This window comes from Leptonychotes weddellii, chromosome 2, assembly GCF_054177405.1.
Source record: "Leptonychotes weddellii isolate Sample4059 chromosome 2, ASM5417740v2, whole genome shotgun sequence".
Classification (NCBI taxonomy): Eukaryota; Metazoa; Chordata; class Mammalia; order Carnivora; family Phocidae; genus Leptonychotes; species Leptonychotes weddellii.
The window spans coordinates 178,382,892-178,400,524 of NC_138370.1; the positions used below are offsets into that span (position 1 = coordinate 178,382,892).

The following is a 17,633-nucleotide window of genomic DNA, read 5'->3' on the forward strand; positions in this document are numbered from 1 at the left end:
CACAACCTCACATGCACACATGGACGTGCACACAGAGCATACACACAAACTCACATGCACACATGGACGTGCACACGTAACCCACACTCACATAGTTACACTCAACCTCACATGCACACATGGACGTGCACACAGAGCATACACACAAACTCACATGCACACATGGATGTGCACACGTAACCCACACTCACATAGTTACACTCAACCTCACATGCACACATGGACGTGCACACGTAACCCACACTCACATAGTCACACACAAACTCACATGCACACATGGATGTGCACACAGAGCATACACCACATCCACATAGTTACACACAACTACGCATGCACTTTATGTACACACATGCAGACCATCGCTGACACTCGTGGGACACACATTACACATTTGGTTTACACTTGTCCTCATTCTGTCCGTGTCCCACTCAAGCCCACACACAAACTGGGCCCCATACTCCTTCACATGTATGCACACCCAGGCCAGTACACACACACACACACACACACACAACTGTGACAAGTCACGGTCACAGCCAAGCCATGAGCAGGGACTTGGCACACAACCCTGTGAAAAGGCCCAGTTATCACCCCTTGTGACCGGTGGGGAAACTGAAGCATGGCTGGGCTGGGTAGTGTGTACCAGATTGGATGTACAGTACGTGGCAGAAGTATCTGCCATGCTCCCTTGTACTTGTCACACTGCCTTTCTCACACTCATGCACACAGGTGTGCACACACACTGCACATACACGTATGCATGGTCCCACATGGGAGACGCTACAGTGATTTAAGGGTGGGGCAGCAGAAGGACAGATGCTGGCCATTCCCACTGGGCTGATGACCCTCATCGGGAGATCTGCACCTGCCCCCACCCGGCCCCGGAGCATGCGCTGGAGTCAGGGGAGGCAGCAGACAAGCGCTCAGAGCCTGCCCTCCAGAGCAGTCAGGTAGCCAGCCAGCCCACAACCATCTGTCCCCACTGCCCCACACCCTTCCCATAGCCCTCCCTCTCCCATCCTCGGTCAGGCTGGGACAGGCCCCTTCCCACCCTGGAGTTGGAGTTGGAACCAGGGAAACAGAGGTATGCGGGCTGGGCCTGTCCCCCCTCCACCATGACTCACACGGCCATCGGGTGTGCGTGGGCCTGAGTACTGCTGGGCTTCTCCCATTAGCACAGGCCACACGTCAAAGAATTCCTGAGCAGAGAAGAGAAGGGACAGAGTCAGTGAGTCAGCACAGGAGCAGGACAAGGCTGGCCAGGAGGCCTGTGGAGCACTGAGACCTCACCTTCTCCTTGGTCATGTCCAGGAGGCCCACCGAGTACCGGTCACAGTTCAGATAGGCCCGCACAGTGTAGAAGGCCTTGTGGAACTGCCTCTCGATGTCTGTCAGTTCCTCAAACACCTTGTTAGCTGACCACAGAAGCACCTGTTGGGGGGGGTGCAGCTGTGAGCCTGTAGTCACACACACACACACACACACACACACACACACCTGGGTGACCACAGTAACACCTGGGTCACACCTGTGAGCCTGTGGCCACCCCTCCCCCACAAACACCTGGGTGCCCACAGCAGCACCTGGGTGGGGGGGACACTTGTGAGCCTATGGCCACCCTTCCCCCACACACACCTGGGTAATCACAGCAGCACCTGGGGGGGGACACCTGTGAGCCTGTGGCCACCCCTCCCCCCCACACACCTGGGTGCCCACAGCAGCGCCTGGGGGAGGGGGAACACCCGTGAGCCTGTGGCCATCCCTCCCTCCCACACACCTAGGTAATCACAGCAGCACCTGGGGGGGGACACCAGTGAGCGATGGCCACCTCTCCCCCACAAACACCTGGGTGCCCACAGCAGCACCTGGGGGGGACACTTGTGAGCCTGTGGCCACCCCTCCCCCACACACACCTGGGTGACCACAGCAGCACCTGGGGGAGGCATACCTGTGAACCTGTGGCCACCCCCCAGAACACACATACCTATGTGACCACAGCATGTGGGGGGGCACACCTGTGAACCTGTGGCCATACCCCCTCCACACCTATGTGACACCCAGCACACATGTGCACATGCGTCTGACCACAGAGCTCCAGAGGGACGCTGGTTGATGGTGCCCCTCCCAACAGCATCTCCACAGAGTGCCATCACCCGGGGTTTCATCCAAGCACATGATTACCTGCTCCTTGACCCAGGTGCCCCTAAACCTGTTGGAAGGTAAAGCCTCCAAGCTTTGGCCACATCATTGCCACTTACTGTCTGGTGCTGGCCTCAAGCTGGGTTATTGAGTGAAAGTGAATGCATTAAAATTTAAAGGCAAAACTCTGACCAACCTGCCTTACCTAATCAGCCTTGAGAAGCTGGGTTTTGAGAGCATGGATTCAGTGCATTTTGGATGCCACAAAATGAGTTGAGAGTGATAGTTCAATGACATGCTCCATGAAGCCCTGGCCAGATCCTCCCCAGGACATCAACCCACAACTGAACCCCAAGCTGCTGTCCAGGATCACTGGCCAGGCTCAGATGAACTCCATGAGGCTCTCCCCTCACTTGCTTGGGTCGAGTTTCTTGGTTTCCTTAGCCACTGCCCAAAGACAGGTGCCTCTAGGCTGCCCCACTCACCACCTCACGTATCTTCTGGCCTGTAATAAGTGTTGCCTGGGGCCAAGCCTTCCCTGCCACCATGATTCTTCCTTGCACGGCTCCCCTCCTGCCAGTCCTTCTCAGGCCCTCTGCAGCTCCCTACCTTTTGCTCTGGAGACCCCACTTGCTCTGAAGTGCTCTCACCAGGAGGCAGCTTAACCCTAATGCTCTCCATTAGTGTACAAGGCTCATGGAGACCTCTTCCCACCCACCACTCTCCATTGGTGGAGGAGGCTTTCCTGGTGGCCTGGCCCTGCCCCCTCTCTGCCCATCGTTCACCAAGGAACTCCCATGTGCCCTTAGCACTCACTCTGACTGACCACAGGGCCTTTGATTAAGCTCTGTCCTCTGTATTCATAGCACTCATTCCAGGGCTTCCTCATATTTGAGTCTCAGCCTAAAGTCATCTTTGGAAGGCCTATCCTGAGCACCTGCCAAACCTGATCGTTACAACACCTTTTCATTCTGACCTCATGGAGGCACAATCTCATTGTCTCCCCACTCCAACACATGAGGCCAGAAGGTGCAGATTTTCCATGGCTAGCACAGTACCTCACACCTGAGCACCTTGCACCTGTGTGTTTGTTGATTGCATGGAAGGCTGTGAGGTTCGAAGTCCTAAGGCAGACTGTCTGAATTCCAGGTCCTGGAGCCAGATGCTACCTGGACGTCGGCACAAGCACAGCAGGGGAGGGCAGGACTCTGTGTCATTCATGCACTGCACTGTGTCTCTTTCACCTTTGAGCTGCTGGCTTAGCACCCCAGTCCTCCATGGCTAATGGCTTGGATACAGAACTCTTCACCCTCTTCCTCCACATCTAGCGAGTAAGGGTGCTGATCTGCTTCTCCTCAGCTCTGTGACCTGAGGAAGGTTGGCTAACTTCCAGACCTCAGTCTCCCCACCTATAAAATGGGGATAATGATGTCTTCCCCTCAGGATGCTGGGAGGAAGAATGGTGGAAGAGGAGTCAGGCTCTCAGAAGAGTGCCTAGTTTTTAGGAGTCCCATGTGTGAGCGTGAGCATGTGTATGAGTGTGCATGTGAGTTAATCATCTGTGTGTCTAACCCACAGATACTCCCTGAGGGCCCTCTGTGTACAAAGCCCTGGTTAGGACCAGAACACACACCAGAGAGGGAAGAATGGGGGGAGGCCAGGGCTCAGAGATGTCTAGGACAGCTGGAGATCTCGTGGTCCTGCTGGAGTGCAGGGAGGGGGTGTGTGTCTGGGCAGCACATCTAATTTTTGAGCTACCTGAATACTTTGGTGCCCAAGGCCTGTTCCCCAGGAGGGAGACAATGGGGAGGAGAAGGCCGTGTACCTCACAGCACAGTGCCTAAGGGAGACTCTCCCTGACTCCCCACCTCGTCCCATCCCTCCATCCTGGCAGAGCGCCTCCTGTCATACCCTGCCCCTCCCCTGCTCCCATCAGACCAGGAACTAGTCATCACGTGCTGGTCTGTGCTCTGAAGCAGGTTCTCATATGGCTGAGGAAATAGGGGCTCAGGCACCTCACCAAGGGCCTCTGCCCTTCCTCTCTCTTCCCGTTTCTTTTTTAGCTTTCTGAGTTGAGTCCGGCACACAGAAAGCAAGTGAGGTAGGACACAGCTGGATGAAATTTCATGTCAGCAAACACCTGTGTAGTCAGACTTTAGAGCACCCGGTCAGCACAGCACCCTCCCCGTCCCCGCCAGGCTCTTCTGAGCTCCAGCCCTGAGTGTTCTGGAACTTCATCTAGGTGTCTTCATGCGCTGCCTGTCTTGTGTCACTCTGGGCTGGTTCTTCCTGAATCTCCAGTGGTTTGGGCCTCCTGGACACCCTCTCAACCACTGCCTAGATCCCAACCTGGGAGCTTCTGAGCCTGCTCCTGCTCATCCCATTCCCAGGACAGCCTCTCTCTGCCCTGGCCTCCAGACCAAGGAGGGCCTGGACCCTGGCTGACACCCTCCATGTTGCCTGCTAGAGATTAGCAGGCCAGAACCCTCAGGGAGCTGCCATAAGGACCAGTGGATGGGCCTCAGACTTTCTTTCTTTCTTTTTTTTTTTTTTTAATTTTATTTATTTACTTGACAGAAAGCAAGACAGCACAAGCAGGGGGAGAAGCAGAGGGAGAGGGAGAAGCAGACTTCCCGCTGAACAGGGAGCCCGATGTGGGGTTTGATCCCAGGACCCCGGGACCACGACCTGACCTGAAGGCAGATGCTTAACCATTTGAGCCACACAGGCGCCCCCCCCCTTTTTTTTAAAGCAGACTCCACACCCAGTGTGGAGCCCAATGAGGGGCTTGAACTCACGACCCTGAGATTAAGACCTGAGCCGAAATCAAGAGTGTGCCACCCAGGCACTCCAGGCCTCAGACTTTCTTTCTTTCTTTTTTTTTAAAAAAGATGTTATTTATTCATTTATTTGAGAGAGCGAGAATGAGAGAGAGAGAGAGAGAGCACATGAGAGAGGGGAGGGTCAGAGGGAGAAGCAGACTCCCCACTGAGCAGGGAGCCCCATGCGGGACTCGATCCCAGGACTCCAGGATCATGACCTGAGCCAAAGGCAGACGCTTAACCGTCTGAGCCACCCAGGCGCCCCAAGACTTTTTTTTTTTTTTTTAAAGATTTTATTTATTTATTTGAGACAGAGAGAATGAGAGAGAGAGAGCACATGAGAGGGGGTAGGGTCAGAGGGAGAAGCAGACTCCCCGCTGAGCAGGAAGCCCAATGCAGGACTCGATCACGGGACTCCAGGATCATGACCTGAGCCGAAGGCAGTCGCTTAACCGACTGAGCCACCCAGGCGCCCAGGCCTCAGACTTTCAAGACAAGTTAGAAACTCAGATTCTTAAGTGAAATCTCGTCTTTAAAATATAGGAAACTTGTTGAGTCAGACTAGGGCCCTGTGTGGCTCACCAAAGGCCTCTGCCTTTCCCCTGTCCCCTCTTTCAGGGTGCAACTCACACCTCATCTTTTGGGTCTTGAGCCCTCCCTGGGGAGTGGTCACCCCTCTTGTCCTTAAGCCTGTCCTCAACACACAGCACTCAGTGCCACCACTTGTTATGTGAACCAAACCCTAGGTGATTGAGTGACCAGGAGCCATGGTCACCTGGGTGCTGAGGTATTGCCCTTCATGGATTCATGCTCCAAAATGAGAAACCTGGGGGCAACGGTGAGGGGCCCCCTGCTGACTTTGGAAATAAGGGGCATCCAACTGCATTTGGGGACAGACAACACAGCTTGCAAAGCCTTTGGAAGGAGAAGGCTGGCCTTTCGAGGCCCAGCCTGACACTCGCACTCCAGGAGGGGTGTGTCAGGATGCCTGGAAGGTGGAGGGCAGACAGGAAAGGTGACCCAGTGAACTCCGGTCGGCCTTGGCTCCCAAGGCTCTTACTGAGTGGTAAGCTCCTGAGAGCTGGTTGTTCAATCATCAGGAATTTTGAGGGCCAGTTATTAAACCCAGCCATTATTAAAGTTAAATGATGTGAACTTAACAATTAAGAAAATTATGTTAAGGCAAAGGTATAAGTACGCAACCTCATTGTTTCCTTGTTATTTCACTATTATCCATGCTCCTGAGGTTACTTATGGTGGGAAGATGATCTGCTCTATGGCACGTCTCTTCCCAACTGTGTCCAGCGATATCACGGTGGGGGCTTCACTGCCCAGGGCGGAGAGGCATGCCAGCGCCCCCCTTTGCTTCCAGACTCACATATCCTGACTTCTGAGCATTTCCACTTGTTCACATAACAAGAATATGAGGCCAGCAGTTGAGCACGTGTGCTGTCTATATGGCCTTCTGAAACTGTCCTGTCCTGGGAGGGGCAGTGCGTGTCCTCTGGTCTTCACAGTGAGCCAGCAGGCCATGGGCACATGGACAGCCTAGGAGGTCAGAGAGGCCAGAACCCTCACCAATGGGGCCCTTCATCTAGCTTTTGGTGCAATCTGGACAGTTGACCAGTGGGAATCATTCAGCTAAAACTGATCAGTGTGAAGCAGTAGATCAGGGAGAAATTCCAACATCCCTGGCCGAACCTAATGTTTACCTTGTCGCTTCTGTTACCTCTCGCCAAAGTGGCTTAGCTGCTTTCAGGAAGGCATTAGCAGAAGCCCCTGAGTGGAGTCTGCAAGAAGGGTGCTCAGTAGTTCTTTTTTTTTTTTTTTTTTTAAAGATTTTATTTATTTATTTGAGACAGAGAGAATGAGAGACAGAGAGCATGAGAGGGAGGAGGGTCAGAGGGAGAAGCAGACTCCCCGCCGAGCAGGGAGCCCGATGCCGGACTCGATCCCGGGACTCCAGGATCATGACCTGAGCCGAAGGCAGTCGCTTAACCAACTGAGCCACCCAGGCGCCCCGGGTGCTCAGCAGTTCTTGACTGGAGGATGGAGGGCAGGTCTGAGGGGCCATAGCCCTGCTGAAGGGTTGTTAGGACCCTGGAGAGCTGCTAAGGTTTAAGGAAGGCAGGGACAAGTTCTGCATGAGAACCGCTTTAATTCCCAGGTACCTGCCCTCCCACAACATGAGGAGGAGAGAAAGAAAGGAGCAGGCACCAGGCTCAACTGCAAACTGTGTGGATGCCGGTCTTTAATCACTGGCCGAAGTTTGGTCTCTTTGGAGAGAAAGGTAGATCTTTCTACCTTTCTCTCCAAAAAGGGCTGTGAGGTAGAGCCCTGTGCTTTGTGCAAATTAAAATTAGCGTTCTTAAAAATGTCGTTCATAGTATGAGGTATCAGAAACTGCCTTCTACTAGGACTAGGTGATGTCTGAGTAGGAAATCAAAGCACACGACTGAGGCATGGATGTCTATCGTTGGAAGTCCACATTAGAACTCTGTCTTAAGGTACATGTGTGCATGTGTGCGGTCTGAGGAGCTGGAAACCATGCATTTCCAGGTAGTCCATATTCCCTAAGCACTGGCAATTCATTTGGTGGAATGACGCTTATTGTCTGGTTTAGATCTGGGATAACTGGACAACAGAACAGACAAAAATCCCTGAGTCTTAGAATTCACCTCTAAGTGGGGGCAGGGGGGAGCTAGAACATGAGCAGAATGAACAGTCCTACGGCTTGTTACAAGGAGATGTAGGGAATACAGAGGAAATACAGGACGCAGGGTTGGGTAGGGAATGCGGGGCTCAAGTGGGGGTACTCAGGGCAGGGCACATCTCTCTGCAGAGGAGCCAAAAGGTGTGTGGAAACAGTGTTCCTGGCAGAGGGACCTGCAGGTGTAAAGGCCCCTATGGGGGACAATGGCTGGGATGGAGCAAGGGGTGGGGAGAGCCAGAAGGAGGGGGAGAGGACTGCAGGTGTCCCTGAGGCCACCCAGTGACATGACTTAAGTTTTCAAAGTATGGCTCTGACTGCTGAGTGGGAGTGCTGAGTGGAAGTGGGCTGACAAGATGCAGAAGGAGAAGGATCCTGAGATGTGTCCATGACTGTGGCAGACAGGGCCCTGATTTGTGTTTATAAAGGGAAGCAGTCAAGCGGGGATAGTTGGAGAGGGAAGTGGGGGCTCAACACATGACAGGCAGAGGATTAAAAACTTGGCTTCCCCTGAGATGTAACTTTCTTGGCGTGAACTGCACCCCCTCCCCCCACTTGTGGGCAATACCCAGTGGGGGAAAGTGTGTGTGGTGGGACAGGGTCGAGAAAATGTTCCCAGACTTGCCTCTCCAAGCCCCACACCTGGGATGTATGGGGTTGGATTTGAATCCTGGCCTAAGGTCATTGTTTGGAGATGCTGCTGATAAGAATTGGCAAAATGTCCTCACAGCAATTAAGTTAAGGGGCCTGACTGAGAGGAAGCAGCATTATCCATTCCTGGGAGAACAGGAGGCTACAGAGCAAGGGCAGAATGAGAGCAACTCAGGACTTCAGCCCCAAGGGAGGTGGGCTAGACCCTGCTAGGGCAGAGGGATACACAGAGAGGGTGTTTGGAGAAAAATGGCTGGAAACCCCCTGAACTTGATGAAATACATGGATATTAACATCCAAGAAGCTCAACAAACTCCAAGCAAGATGAACTAAAAACACCCACACCAAGACACATTATAATCAAACTGTCGAAAGCCAAGACAAAGAGAACCTTGAAAACAGCAAGAAAGGTGACTTGTCACATACAAGGGATCCTCACTAAGGCTGTCTGCAGATTTCTCATCAGGAATTTTGTTTGGAGGTTTGAAGACAATGGGTTGACATAATCAAGTTCTAAAATTAAAAAAAAAAAAAAAAGGCTGTCAACCAAGAATCCTATATCTGGCAAGCTGTCCTTCAAAATTGAGAGAGAAATTAAGACATTCCCAGGTAAACAGAAGCTGAGGGCATTTGTCACCACTAGACCTGCCCTGCAAGAAATGTTAAAGGGAAGTCCTGCAGTTGAAATGATGGACATAAGAAAGGGACTCAAAGATGTATGAAGAAATAAAGATTTCAATAAAGGTAAATACATGGGCAGTTATAAAAGTTAGCATTATTGTAACAACAAAAGCTAGAAAACATTGCTGAAATAAATTAAAGAAGACATAAATAAATAGAAAGACACGTCTTAGTCATGAATTGGAAGACTTAATATTGTTACAATATCAGATCACCCAAAGTGACCGAAAGATTCAATTTAATCTCTATCAAAATCTAAATGATGTTTTTGCGGAAATAAAAAAAAAAATCCTAAAATGCATATGGTATCTCAAGGGCCCTGAATAGCCAATCTTGGAAAAGCAGAACAAAGAGGAGGACTCATACTTCCTAAGTCAAGACGGGCTACAAAGCTACCTTAATCAAAACAGTGTGATGCTGGCATAAAGACAGACATATAGATCAACGGAACAGAACAGAGAGTCCAAAAATAAACCCACACATAAATGGTCAAATGATTATCAACAAGGTTGCCAAGATCATTCAGTGGGGGAAAAGATAGTTTTTGAATAAATGGTGTTGGGAAAACTGGATATCCCCATGCAAAAGAATTAAGGTGGATCCTTACCCCACATCATTTGCAAAAATTAACTAAAAATGAGTGAAGGACCTAAATATAAGACCTATAACTAGAAAACTCTTAAAACAAAACATAAGACAAAAGCTTCTTGACACTGGGTTGGCAATGATTTCTTGAATAGGGCAGCAAAGGCACAGTCAACAAAAGAAAAAATAAACAAATTGGACTTTCTGAAAATTAAAAACTTCTGTGCATCAAAGGTAAAAGGGTAACCCACAGAATGGGAGAAAATATTTGTAAATCATATATCTCATAAGAGGTGAATATGCAGAATATGTAAAGAATCTCTAAAACTCAACAACAAAAAACCAAATAACCAGATCAAAAAATGGGCAAAGGACTTAAACAGACATTCCAAAGAAGATACACAGATGGCCAATACTCACATGAAAGGATGACCAATATTACTAATCTTAGGGCAGTGCAAACCAGAACCACAATAAAGAACCACCTCATACCCACTAGTATGGCTACTATAAAAACACACAGAAAATATCAAGTGTTGGAGAGGATGTGGAGAAATTGGAACCCTGAGTACTGTTGGTGAAAATGGAAAATGGTGCAGCCACTGTGGAGAACAGTATGAAATTTCCTCAAAAATTAAAAATAGAACTACCCTATGACCCAGCAACTCCACTTCTGGGTATGTACTCAAAAGAACCAAAAGCAGGGTCTCAAAGAGATGTTTGTGCACTCATACTCATAACAGTGTTATTCACAATAGTTACAATATGGAAGCAACCTAAGTGTCCACTGATAGATAAAAGGATAGCAAAATGTGGTCTATCCAGATAATGGAATATTATTCAGTCTTAAAAAGAAAGAAATTCGGACACCAGCTACAAAATGGATGGACCTCAAGGACTTTATAGTAAATGAAACAAACCAGTCACAAGAAGAAAAATACCGTATGCTCGCATTTATATAAGGTACTTAGAGTAGTCAGAATCACAGAGGCAGAAAGTAGAACGATGGGTGCCAGGGGCTGGGGGCCGGGGCCAGGGAGCTGGTATTTAATGAGGTTAGAGTTTCAGTTTGGGACTCTGCGAAGAGTCTGGAGATGGTCGTAGTGATGGTTACACATTATGAATGTACCTAATACCATTGAACTGGAGGCTTAAAAATGGTTAAGATCGTGAATTCTACGTTATGTGCCTTTTACCACAGCAAAAATAGCTGGGAAGAAAGTAAAGAGAGGGAGGAATATACACGACGCTAACAGCAATCAAAAGAAGCCACAGTTGCTGTGTCACTGTCACTTGTAGACAAAGCAGACTTCAGAAGAAGGAGAATGATCAGGGGTAAAAAGGGACACTACCTAATGATACCGGGGGTCGGTTCTCCAAGGAGATAGCTTCCTTGACGTGTATGGACCTAAGTACAGAGCATCAAACTGCATGAAGCAAAAACTGATAAAACTTGAGGGAGCAATAGATAAACTCACTAGTCGGTTAACTTCAGTACTCTTCTTTCAGTAATTAAGAGGAACCTCAGGCAGAAAATCAGTAAGAAGGGTTGAACTAAACAGTGCTGGAGATAATGCACATCAACAGACCACCCCATCCAACAACAGCAGAATATACGTTCTTTCAAGATCACATGGAGCACTCACCGAAATAGACCATATTCCGGTCTGTAAAACACATCTTAACAAATACGGAATAAAAATCGTAACGAATGTATTATCATACCCCAGCAGAATTAAACTAGGGATCGGAAATTAAATAGAAAGTAGCTAGAAAATTCCAAAATATATGAGACAGAACTCTTCTAAATAATACATGGGTCAAAGAAGAAGTCTCCAAAGAAATTTATAAAGAGTTTGAACTAAATGAAAACAAAAATACAGCTTATTAAAATTTGTGGGATGCAGTGAAAGTGGTGCTTAGAGGGATGTTTACAACATTAAATGGACATAATAGAGGAGAAGCAAGATCCAAAACCAATAATCTAATTTTAGGAAACTAGAAAAGGAAAATCAATGTAAGCCTAAAGCAAGCAGAAGGAAAAAAAAACATTAAGAACAACACTGAGCCCAAAAATGTAACAACTTAGATAAAATGAAGTTTTCAATGCCTTGAAAGACACAAACTATCAACACTCATATAAGGTGAAATAGAATAATCTGAACAGAACTATATGTATTAAAGATATTGGAATAATAATTAATAATCTTCAAAAAAGAAAGCACCAGGGGCGCCTGAGTGGCTCATTCGGTTAAGCGTCTGCCTTCAGCTCAGCTCATGATCCCAGGGCCCTGGGATCGAGCCCCGCATCGGGCTCACTGCTCAGCAGAGAGCCTGCTTCTCCCTCTGCCTGCCACTCTGCCTATCTGTGCTCTCTCTCGATCTCTCTGTCAAATAAATAAACACAATCTTTTTTTAAAAAAAAAAAGGAAGCACCAGTCCTTGATGAATTCATTGATGAATTTTCTACCAAACACAGGGAAGAAATTTGCTCAATTCACTACAATCTCTTTAAAAAAAAAAAAAAATAGAAGCAGAGGGAACACTTCTTAACCCATTCTATGAGGCCAACATTACCTAATACCAAAACCAGATAAAGACATCACAAGAGGGGCACCTGGGTGGCTCAGATGGTTAAGCATCTGCCTTCCGCTTAGGTCATGATCTGCAAGTCCTGGGATCAAGCCCCACATCTAAGTGGGGAGTCTGCTTCTCCCTCTCCCTCTGCCTCTCCCCCCGTTTGTGCTCCCTCCCTCTCTTTTAAATGAATAAATAAAATATTTTTAAAAAGACATCACAAGAAAGAAAAACTATAGACCAAATTCTCTTATGAACATAGATGCAAAAATTCTTAATAAAATATTAGCAAACCAATCCAATGAAGTATAAAAATAAGTATACTCTATGAGTAAGTGGGATTTATCCCAGGTATACAAGGCTGGCTCAATATTTGAAAATCAATTAATATAATCTACCACATTAACAGGCTGAAGAAGAAAAAATAATACCTTCATATCAATTGATGGAAAAAAAGTATTTGACAAAAATCCAACACGCATTCAGAATAAAAACTCTATGCCAAATAGAAAGAAGCTTCCTTAGCTAGATGAAAATTCAACAAAACCCTTTAGCAAGCATCAAACTTAATGGTGAGAAACTAGATGTTTCCCTCTTAATATTGGGAATATGGCAAGGGTGCCCCCTCTCACCACTCATATTCAACATTGTACTGGAAGTCCTAGCAAGTGCAATGATAAAAAAAAGAAATACGATGTATATAGATTGGGAAAGAAGGAATAAAACTGTCTTAGTTTGCAGATGACATGATTGTCTATGTGAAAATAACCAACGAATCAATTTAAAAAACCTTCCTGGAACTAATAAGTGATTGTTTTAAGGTCACAGGATATAAGGTTAATATACAAAAGTCAGTCACTTTTCTTTATATCAGCAATACATAACTGGAACTTGAAATTAAGAATACAAAATCACTTATATTAGCATAAAAATGAAATACTTAGGTACAAATTAACAAATGCAGTCCCAATTAAAATACCAGCAAGCTATTTTGTGGATATGGACAAACTGATTTAAAGTTTATATGGAGGGACGCCTGGGTGGCTCAGTCGTTAAGCATTTGCCTTCGGCTCAGGTCATGATCCCAGGGGCCTGGGATCGAGCCCCGTGTCGGGCTCCCTGCTCCACAGGGAACCTGCTCCTCCTCTGCCTCTGTCCCTCTGTCTCTCATGAATAAATAAATAAAATCTTAAAAAAATAAAAAAATGAAGTTTATATGGAAAGGCCCCTCCCCCCCACCCATGCAACAGCCAGCATAATACTGTAAGACAATAAAGTTGGAGAATTGATATTTCTGATTTCAAGACTATAAATCTATAATGATCAAGACTCTATGGTATTAGTGAAAAAATAGATGCATAGAGCAATAAAACAGAATAGAGAACCCAGAAATAGACCCACACAACTGCAGTTTGATGAAGGAACAAAGGCAATTCAATGGAGAAAGGATAGTTTTGCACAATTTGATATCTACATGCAAACAAGTGTATCTAGATCCAGAGCCTACAGCTTTCATAAATATTAACTCATAGACCTAACTATAAAACTCTTAGAAGATGACATAGAAGAAAATATGGTGACCCTGAGTTTGGTGATGAGGTTTTTAAAAAAAAGTTGTTATTTTAATTCCAGTTGGTGAACACACGGTGCTCTATTAGTTTCAGGTGTACAATTCAGTGATTCAACACTTCCAAACAACACCGAAACTCATCAAGACAAGCGCCCTCCTCAGTTCCCATCACCTATTTCACCTACCTCCCCCCTCCCCGCTGGGAACTGTCAGTTTTTTCTCTACAGTTAAGAGTCTGTTTCTTGGTTTTTCCCCTTTGCTTGTTTGTTTTCTTTCTTAAATTCCACATATGAGTGAGATCATATGGTATTTGTATTTCTCTGACTGATTTTGTTTAGCATTATACTCTCTAGCACCATCCATGTTGTTGCAAGTGGCAAGATTTCATTCTTTTTTATGGCTGAATAATATTCTGTGACTTTATCCATTCATCCATCTATTGATGGACATAGTAATGAGTTTTAAGACATAACACCTAACTACACTTCATGAAAGAAAAATTAATAAGTTGGACTCTATTAAAATTTAAAACTAGGATGCCTAGGTGGCTCAGTTGGTTAAGCGACTGCCTTCGGCTCGGGTCATGATCCTGGAGTCCCGGGATCGAGTCCCACATCGGGCTTCCTGCTGAGCAGGGAGTCTGCTTCTCCCTCTGACCCTCCTCCCTCTCATGCTCTCTGTCTCTCATTCTCTCTGTCGCAAATAAATAAAAATCTTAAAAAAAAAATTTAAAACTTCTGGGGCGCCTGGGTGGCTCATTCGGTTAAGCGTCTGCCTTCGGCTCAGGTCACGATCCCAGGGTCCTGGGATCGAGCCCCGCATCAGGCTCCCTGCTCAGTTGGGAGCCTGCTTCTCCTTCTCCCACTCCCCCTGCTTGTGTTCCCTCTCTGGCTCTCTCTCTCTCTGTCAAATAAATAAATAAAATCTTCAAAAAAATAAAATAAAATTTAAAACTTCTGTTTTTCCAAATGCACTGTTAAGAGAATGAAGAAACGAGCTATACCCTTGGAAAGAATATTTGCAAAACACACATCTGATAAAGGACTTGTATCCAAAATTTACAAAAACTTAAAACAATAAGAAAACAGAAGACTAATTTAAAAATGGACAAAGATCTGAACAGACGCCTCACCAAAGAATAAGATATATGGATGGCAGATAAGTATATGAAAAGATGCTCAATAGTATTTGTCATTAGGGAATTGTAAATTAAAACAAAAATGAGATACATCTATTAGAATGAATAAAATCCAAGTCACTGACAATACCAAAAACTGATGAGGATGGAGAGCCATAGGAATTCTCATTCATTGTTGATGGGAATGCAAAATGACACCATTGCTTTTTGGCAGTTTCTCAGAAAGTTAAACACAATTTTACCATATTATCCAGCAATTGCACTCCTTGGTATATACTCAACTGAATTGAAAACTTATACATATACACAAACCTGCACACAAATGTTTCTAGCAATTTTATTCATAAGTGCCCCAAACTGGAAGCAATCAAGATGTCCTTTCATAGGTGAATGTGGTCCATCCAGACAACGAAATATTATTCAGCACTAAAAAGAAATGAGCTATCAAGCCATTAAAAGGAATGGAGGCATCTTAAATGCATTTTACTGAGGGAAAGAAGCCAATCTGAAAAAGCCACACACTGCATGGTTCTAACTCTATGACATTCTGGAAAAGGCAAAACTGTGGAGACAGCAAAAAGATCAGTGGTTGCCAGCCGTTCGGTGGAGGTGGGGAGGGAGGGATGAACACCTGGAGCACAGGGGATTTTTAGGGCAGGGAAATTATTCTGTAGGATACAGTAGTTACCTGTCGTGATACATTTGTTGGGCTTATGGAAATTTATAGCACAAATGATGAACCTTAATGTGTGCCAATGAAACAGTCATTTCGCAGGTTGGGGGATTCCACGAAAGAATGCAGACTCTGACAAGAGAATCAAACTGTAACACTTGAAACCACCTCACTGAAGGAGGCGGAGAAAAGGTGCTGATTGAAGTATTTTGGGAAATGAGCAGAGTCTGTAAGACTAAAGACAAAAGAAGCTGCCCGTGAACACTGTCTTCCCATGGGGAACGGGTTAACAATTCTGTTCTTGCTGTGCACATACACTGGAATTGAACACTTAAGTAAATGAGTGGTGGATGATGGGAGCCAGGTATCTATCTCACTGTTGGAGTGGAAACTTGCATGCCAGCAAGCGGGGGAAGCCAGAATGATCCATGTGGAGACACCAGTGGGAACTCAAGTTTAGCTGCACACGGGTTCGTGTACATGTAGATGTGCAGATGTTCTGTGCACAGGCTAGCAGGTGCACATGCATTCCCTTGCTCCGACACCCCAGTAGCCAAGAGCACACCCAGTGCCCAGGTCGCTGCTTCTAGGACCGTTCCCCAATTAAAGCAGCGGAGATCCTTGAGGGACTGCTGATTCCAGGGCCACACAGGAAATACACAAATGAGTCTGGAGCGTCTGGTTGTGACAGAAAGCACGGCATGTGCAACCCGTCCCCCCGCTTGCCGGAAACCAGCAAACCTACCCATCCGCCAACCCAACACACAGAAAACACCCAGAGTGATGAGTTGATGGGTTATGTCAGACGGCAGGGGAGCCCACTGAGGGGCTCCCAGTGGCTACAGTCAGAACAGACTGAATGACAAAATCAATCAAGTTGACCAGGGTTATAACCTAAACACCCATGACTCCAGATGGATGTAAACAAATGATAATATAAATTGATAAAGGGTGAAAGGAGACATATCTCCAGTGGAGAACCCTCTTCCTGCAGTGTGGGGCTCACTGTGACTTCCCCCCAAACAGGACAGTGCACCTGGAGGCCTTTCTAGAAGCCAGTCTCATGTGTCAGGCCGGCCTCACAGACCTTCACTGCTCCCCAGTTGGCCCTGAGCCCTGTCTGACCAACCCCCACTGTGCCATCACTTCATCCAAGGCCTCAGGCCATGTTCTTCCCTCTGCCCAGGGTACCCTCCTGTCCTCCCCCAGGGGTCCTCCCACTGCCCTGCGGCACAACCATGGCCTGTGGGCGGTATCTCTCTCAGAGGCTTTTTTTTCCTCCCCAGTCAGTGGGGCTGGCCTATGGTCAAGAGATAACCTCAGGGAATCCCAGACCCCCTGCTCAGGCTGCTCCTTCTACAGCCCATGGGTCAGGAGGGGGCACCGAAATAGCCTTTCTAGATGCTGAGCTGAGCAGAGGAACCTCTCATCATTTTAAGCAAGTTTACAGCAGGTGATCAGGATGCACACAGCATTTGCAGACGGAACAGAAAGCAGGGAGGGCGGGGAGTGACCATGTCACTCTCCACATCTTCTAAGGCTTAGCCCAAAGGCCACATCTTATACAGCTTTCCCAGTCCCAGGCCCAGAGGGACTTTTTGTCCTCTCCCAGGGCCCACTCACTGTCTTCTAGTCCTCCAGTGGGCTGGAGACTGAGGCAGGAGGACACAGAGGGGACCTACCTCACGTGCCCGTCAGCTCTGTACCATTCCCAAAACACAAGGCCCCACCTTACTCCCATCAGGCCCACACCCTCCTCGCTGAGCGGGGAGGTGAGGGGGGGAAGCAGATTCCAGCCCTGGAAGCAATGGTTATCCTGCGCAGCTAGGGGCCGAACACACCGGGGGACTCAGCCACCTAGTGGCAGAACCTCTGTCCCCATTGTCCATTCATCATTCAGCCCAGCTCCTCCCGAAGAGAGTTTGATGAGGCTTCGAAGGCAGGGTGGTGCCTCTGGGTGGGTGCTCACACCCACCTGGGCTGGGGGTGAGTCAGGGTGGGCAGACGGGATGAGAGACCCAACCTCTCATGGGGTCCCAGCTGCACGATGGTGTCCTGATGCTGCCCCCCTGCCCCTGCAGCGGGCG

At 47.4% G+C, this 17,633-nt stretch overlaps 1 protein-coding gene across 1 annotated transcript in view; it reads right to left on the reverse strand.

Moving 5' to 3' along the window:
• Positions 1–17,633, reverse strand: part of PDE6B (phosphodiesterase 6B) — a 31,228-nt gene that overhangs the window by 8,157 nt on the left and 5,438 nt on the right. Inside the window, exons 4-5 of the mRNA XM_081813186.1 lie at positions 1,291–1,431; positions 1,125–1,199 (exon numbers count right to left, since the gene is read on the reverse strand). Coding sequence (XP_081669312.1) covers positions 1,125–1,199; positions 1,291–1,431 — 216 coding nt within the window. The remainder of the gene's footprint in view (positions 1–1,124; positions 1,200–1,290; positions 1,432–17,633) is intronic.